Source organism: Arachis hypogaea, chromosome 9 (genome assembly GCF_003086295.3).
Source record: "Arachis hypogaea cultivar Tifrunner chromosome 9, arahy.Tifrunner.gnm2.J5K5, whole genome shotgun sequence".
Taxonomy (NCBI): domain Eukaryota; kingdom Viridiplantae; phylum Streptophyta; class Magnoliopsida; order Fabales; family Fabaceae; genus Arachis; species Arachis hypogaea.
This window is the reverse complement of record NC_092044.1, coordinates 6,158,009-6,165,063: the sequence shown is the minus strand read 5'-3', so window position 1 is coordinate 6,165,063 and position 7,055 is coordinate 6,158,009. Positions and strand designations below refer to the sequence as shown.

General features: G+C 30.8%; 1 protein-coding gene across 1 annotated transcript; it reads left to right on the top strand.

Annotated features, from left to right (window-relative positions):
* The first annotated feature begins 2,646 nt into the window (after window positions 1-2,646).
* LOC112710131 (TMV resistance protein N) lies at window positions 2,647-6,833 on the top strand. Its single transcript, XM_025762243.3, has 4 exons — window positions 2,647-2,785; window positions 3,568-4,642; window positions 4,741-5,049; window positions 5,157-6,833. Exons 2-4 carry the CDS (start codon window positions 3,578-3,580, stop codon window positions 6,660-6,662), a joined length of 2,880 nt encoding a protein of 959 aa, XP_025618028.1. The 5' UTR covers window positions 2,647-2,785; window positions 3,568-3,577; the 3' UTR covers window positions 6,663-6,833.
* The last annotated feature ends 222 nt before the right edge of the window (window positions 6,834-7,055 follow it).

Here is a 7,055-nt window from a genome sequence, read left to right as displayed (position 1 = left end):
TAAATAAAATTTTTATAATTAGATGTAGTGTAATAAAAATGGTGTTTGGAAAAATATAGATAAAATATAGATTTTTTTATTTTATTTTTGAAAAAAATCCAAAAAAGCACTCAAGTTAGAGGCGGTTTTTACGAAACAAAATCATCAATCTTGATTTACAAATGCACCTCATATTTTTCTAAAATTACGTTTCAATCTCATTTAAATTATATCTCCATTTTATGAACTGTATAAAAAAATCATTAGGTCCAAAAAAGTCTTGTTAAAACACAGTATGAATATTGAGCCAATTTAGATTCCAGAAGACATACGGCAAAACCAATTAGTGATCGATTAATTCAAGATGAGTGAAGTGGAAAACAAAGCCAAAGGGAATGGAAACTGGCTAGAAACTACTGTTGTGATGTATACGAAATTACGAAGGAGACATTGAGCAATAGATAAGAGCAGAGGTATTAAAATATTTCCAATAATTTCAGTCCAGACATCACGTTACTATAATTTATCATTTTAGGTCAAGTTATTTAATTAAATTGTTTGGAATCTAAAATTATTAAAATACAATAATTTTTTTAATATTACATACGTATTTGCAATATTTACATATCTACAAAAATCATTATAAAATGTAAATTAAATCTGTAGTCTCTGACGATTTCTTCATCATAATCCATTTTTTTAGAAACCACGGCAGTGTTTAGTCATCACACAAATTTACGTTCAATTTTAGAATTATTACACCTGTGGCAATATATATATATTTTTTTAAATTCTAAACAATTTAATTAAATAACTTACCATAATTTTATAAAAGCAGACAAACCTAATTTTACCTTGTCCTAAAGCATTATGTTTCTTACCAAAGACTTCAGTAAATTTTGACCATTGATCCACTCAAAATTTAATTTTTTTTATCTCAATTATTTTATTAAATATACTTTGTTATTATTTAACATTTTTTTACATATTTTTTATTAATCCTACTTAAAATCACACTTAATAAAACAAATTGAGAGAAAAAAAAAGACTTAAAGATAGCATTTAATTAAAAAAACTAAGACTAAAATTGAAAAACTGAAATTTAGTATTATATTTGGTGGTTAAATATTAGAACTAAAATTTCAGTCTCTTTTTCTAAAATTTCAATCCCTTCGATATTTTTAGAAAATAAAAATATCGGAAACTGAAATTTTAAAAACGGTAACTGAAATTTAATAATATTTATAAAAAATATCTTTATTTAATTTCTCAAATTTTAAATCTACTATTCAATTTTTATATTTATTTTAAATTAAATATAATATTAAAACAGATAGATGGAACATTGCGTGAAAATAATAGTAAAAGGCTTTTTAATAAATAGAACATTGCATGAAAATAGTGGTGGAGGACCACTCTTTTCAACAAAAACAGAAAACATTTTTTTATAGAGCCAAAAACAAGAGTAACTCTTTTTTATTTTGAAGTCAATTTTTTTTTACAGATAAAATAACTTATCAAAAAACAAAAAAATCATATATTTCTATTTTTTTTAAAAAAAATATGAATTAACTTTTTAAAAAGTTAAAAATTTTTCTTTTTATAAATAAAAAAAAAAGCTTGTACTCCTTCTCAAAGGGCTCAATTTTTTAAGGGGGATGCAAGGGGAACAATAATTATTTTGAACAACATGAATAATTATCAATTAAATACAAATACACTACACTCTAATTTAATGTTACTTATTAAATTTACTCTTTTAACCCTATTAATTCACATTGTTCACACATTGTTCAAGAATATTATTAATTACCTATACTTTTCCATTTTTTAATTCACTCAGCGCATCTAATTTGGTGTTTTCTTACTGTCTTAATTCTAATCTGTTGCGCTTTTTTGTTTTTCATTTTTTAAGTTTAATTTTGCATTCCAATTAAGTAGAATTGTGAGTGGAACATCTTTTAGTGTAAATCTCAAATTAGCTTTCAATTTTGTTATCAAACATTTTTAATTTAATAATTTTCTATTACACATGAAATTTGTAAATGTATAAATAGTGAAAAAATAGTTGCTTAAAATATAAATAATACGGAAAAAAATTTCTAAAATAAGAAAAATTTATAAAGTAACAAAATAAAGGAAGAAACCTCAATCGGACAGAGATAGTTATATCAAAAGGTGATCCATGGTGATTTATGATGATATTGTACCAGGGATAGCAGATGTGATACAAATATGTTGGATCACTCTTGCGAACTCTCAACAACCGAACAAATTTTGAGGAAAAATCAAGTGAAAGAACATAAAATGAGAAGATATTACATTTAACTGAAAATTTTAAGATAGTAAGTTAACGAGTCTCACTCTTTCTTATTTTTTTTAATGTGTAACTAATTTTATACATCTTAAATTTACAACATTAAAACAAAATACTTCTAAAGTTAATAATTTTTTAATATGTATATTTTTGTCAAAAAAGAAAAATCATGTCTAACGTCATTACATCATTATGGTTGCGTAGCATTGCTAGTGTCATTCGGCTCTTTTTTTCTTTTGTTAAATTCTTGGCCCAATGCATAGAAACATATGAGAAGTTGAGAATTAAGATTGGAGGTTGTCTAATTTATTGGGATACTTAGAATTGAGAGTTATCTAATCTACTGACAAAAAAAACTAAGACGCTTGCTTGATGTATCATGTAAATAAAATATTAGCCAAAAAGAGATTATATAAAGCTTAGCCTTCTTCCATTCAGAGACACTAAGAACCGCAGAAAACGTGAGAACAGTGTGAAGCAAAATCCAAGGTAGGTTGTTCAACTCTTACATCTACTTCACTATTTTATGGACTATATATCTGAATTGCTGAAGTTTTCCCTGAAACTGTGTGGTATTTGAGATTGAAATTAGTAAATTACCCAAAATTACTTATTTAATGCAAGAGTGATTATTAATTTGATAAAGTTGAATGAGTTTAGATATCATTCTTATTCTGTTATAATTGACTAGTTTGATCTATGTAGAAAACAGAATCTGTTATTTTTCAATTTAAGGTGGTTATTATTGAGAATGATATGTAATGAAGTCGGAATTTTAATCAAAATGAGGTATTCTGGGTTCTATGAGGTACTTGAATTGATCATGATGTCAGAACACTAGTGTGCCTTTTACAACTACCATTTGCTCTTGCTCTTGCATAAAAGTAAAACTACTCTTCTGACTAGATACATCCTTTTATATATGGAAAGTATATGTTAATTGAGGGCACTGATTCTGTATGTATGAATGTGAAGACTGAATTTGATTAGTTAGATCTTTCGTTAATAGTTAAGATTATAATATAAAGCCACATTTTTTTTTGAGTGATCATGTGACTTCTTAATAACTTCAAATATTTACCATCTATATGTAAAATTATACGATCTAGATTTACGTCTTTTTCTTTTATTTGATTTTATTGCCATCTGATTTTCCTATTTATGTTTTGTATTTTGTGAGTAATCATATTTTCTGTTTACTTACATTGTTACACACGGAAGGACTGACTCAAACCTCATTTGACTTCCTTGTTTACTTGAAAATATTAAAGCACAATCCAAATGGATCTGCAGAAATTGAATCTCGATAATACAAATGAAACCGAAAACTCTTTTGTGAAGGACCAAAACTATGCACATATTGAATCTTTATTGAGAACCCAACAAAGAGAAGTTCTAGTAATTGGAGTATGGGGCATGGGCGGTATAGGTAAGACAACCATTGCTGCTGCTATATTTGAAGAGTTCTCTCCCAAATATGAAGTCAGTTGTTTCTTGGCAAATGTAAGAGAAGAATCATCAAAGCATGGAGTCAAATACATATTCAATAAGCTTCTTTGTGAGTTACTACAAGAAGATATTCATATTGATACCCCCACAATCATATCCTCTACTATTATGAGTAGATTGAGGCACAAGAAAGCTCTTATTGTTCTAGATGATGTGAATAGTTCTGATCTTCTTGATAATGTGCTCGGAGTAGGACACGATTATCTAGGAGTTGGTAGCAGAGTCATTGTGACAACTCGAGATAGGCATGTCCTTACATGTAGAGCCGTTGACCAAATTCTTGAAGTCAAGGAAATGAACTATCATAACTCCCTTAAACTCTTTAGCTTGAATGCCTTTAACCAGATCCATCCACCTGAGAATGGATTCCAGGAGCTATCGAAGAGAGCAGTTGCTTACGCCAAAGGCAACCCTTTAGCTCTAAAGGTTTTGGGGTCATTTCTTCGTTCCAAAAGTGAAAATGAGTGGGATAGTGCCCTAACAAAATTGAAAGGAACTCCTGATGCAAATGTTCACAAGGTGTTGAGATTGAGCTTTGATGAATTGGATGATGCAGAAAAGAATATATTTCTAGACATTGCATGTTTCTTCAAAGGGGAAGAAAAATATAAAGTAATAATGATATTGAATGCCTGTGGTTTCCATGCAAATATAGGGATAAGAAACCTTTTAGACAAGACTCTGATAACAATAACCAAAATGAAGAGAATACAAATGCATGACTTGATACAAGAGATGGGTCAAGAAATTGTTTGTGAAGAGTCTGCTAAAATTCCTGGGGGACAAAGTAGATTGTGGAACCCTGAGGAAGTTTGTGACATACTGAAGAATGATAAAGTAAGAGAAAATGATTCTTTGTATTGTTTCCAAAAGCATATATGAAATATATCTTATTGAATATTACACTAACATTGATTGTTGTATTTATTTGTCAGGGGACTGATGCAATTGAAAGCATATTCTTGGACATGACTCAAACCACAGATCTATATATAAGCTCCAATGCATTTAGAAAGATGCCAAATCTAAGGTTACTTGCCTTTGCTGATAGCATTGGTCATGGGGAAAGGAGAACAAACAATAATTTGTATCTTCCAATAAATCTTGAATTACCTAATAGCTTGAGATATATTCAGTGGGATGGATATCCATTGAAATCTTTACCATCCATTGGTTGGACTAAAAACTTGGTTGAGATTTCCATGCCATACAGCAATGTCGAAAAACTTTGGGATGGAGTACAGGTATGCATGATATAACACCATGTATGTATATATTTGTTTGTCTTTGATAGAATTTTAAGTGTTAAATCCTAAACCTTAAATGTATGTATGTATATATATTGTTACAGAATTTACCAAGTTTAGAGATAATCGACCTTCGAGGCTCCAAGCGCTTGATAGAGTGTCCAAATTTCTCAGCCACCCCAAATTTAAAAGAAGTATGGTTCAATTTCTGTGAAAGCTTGACTCATGTTCACCCTTCTATTTTCTCTCTTGAGAAGCTTGAATTTTTAGCTGTGTATGGATGCAAAGAACTCAAGAGCCTATGCAGTAGCAATTGTTCACCTTCTCTTCATACAGTGGTTGCCTATGATTGTCCTAATCTCCAAGAGTTCTCAGTCCCAATTCTGCATCAAGATTCCAAAATTCATTTGCATTTGAGATCAACTCCTTTGAAAGAACTTCCACCATCAATTCTGCAACTTAAACACCTTGTAAACTTCTCTTTTCCCATTAGCAAGAATCTTGCAAAACTTCCTGCAAATTTTGCTAATCAAATCATGCTTTCTGACATCAGTGAACACGAGCAAGACGCGGTCTTCACTCTGCATTCAGTACTACCCAGCCCTGTATTCAAACATGTAAAGCTTCTCAAATTTGATAATTGCCATAGCTTAACCGAACTCCCTGACAACATCTCTTTGTTATCATCATTAGGGAAACTAAGCCTACACAACACCAATGTCATAGGCTTACCTGAAAGCATTAAGTTTCTTCCACAACTCAAAGTTCTTAAAGTTTGTCACTGTGAAATGCTGCAATTTATACCAGTGTTTCCACCTTCTATTGAAAGTCTTCAGGTTTGGGATTGTAAATCTTTGAAGACAACATTGAGTTTGGAAAGTGAAACACCCAAACAACCTGCAGGTACTTTCATATTCCTGGACTGCATGAATTTGGATGAAAATTCATGCAATGCCATTATGAAAGATGCCATTGCTAGGACAAAATGTTGGATGGAAACAATACTAACAACTGAATCTGAAGTCTCGGAAGAACAACGAGACAATGAAGATCATAATGTGATTAATTTTGGGAAGATCTGTTGTTTCTTTCCTATTAGAGGTAGCATACTTCAAGAGTTTTTCCATGACTATTCTGCTCAAGCTTCAATTAGTACCCAAGTGCCTCCAAGTTATAACTTGTGTGGGTTCATGTTCTCCCTGGTTCTTTTTGAAGCACATTCATGCATCATTGATGAACTTGTTATTAACTTTGAGTGTGAATGTTACTTGGAAACAAGTTGGGGAGAAAGTATCCATGTAGCAAGTTCCGTCGTCGTCGAATGGGGCTGCGATATGACCATTGGATACCATCTGAATGTTATGCCGGATCATGTGTTGTTATGGTATGATGAAGAATATTCAAAGCAGATAATGGAAACAGTTAAAGGAAGAGAAGCTAATACTGAAAAGAAGTCCCATTTTAATGCAAAGATGACAGTTAAGTTCGTTGCTCGGCTACCAAACAAAGAGGAAGCAATGGTAAAAGAGTGTGGCATTCGATGGATATATTCAAATTTGGAGGAAGGATCATCAAGAGAGCAGAGATCCAAGAGAATCGTTGGAAGTTAATGAGCAAGAACTTAGTCCTCCATACATGACTCAACAAAGATATTTAATGCAAAGTTTTCTTTTAACCCTCTCAATCATAAGAACACTTGGTAATCTTCCAATAATTCATTATTGATTAGAACTTCTTAATGTTAGCAAAATTTGCAATTAACGACTTCTATATTTGACTTATGTACACTTTATCTTCTTTGCTTTTCTTTTTGATAATTAAAAGTTTAAAACAGCGATACTAGAAGGCCAGCAAATTCAAGTCAATAATACATAAGTAAAAGAAAGGGTAGAAGAGAGTTGAGCGCGAAGAAGAAAACGAGTTCATCAAACTAAAAGAAGAACGTTGATGATAATATGTTGTGTGTGTTGTGGGTGCTTTTTCTGTGATTTGTGTATGTGCAA

Coding starts and splice junctions, on each gene's coding strand:
- LOC112710131 (XM_025762243.3), top strand. CDS start 3,578: ATGGATCTGCAGAAATTGAATCTCGATAATACAAATGAAACCGAAAAC. Junction 4,643..4,740: donor ACATACTGAAGAATGATAAA/GTAAGAGAAAAT, acceptor TTTATTTGTCAG/GGGACTGATGCAATTGAAAG. Junction 5,050..5,156: donor AACTTTGGGATGGAGTACAG/GTATGCATGATA, acceptor ATATTGTTACAG/AATTTACCAAGTTTAGAGAT.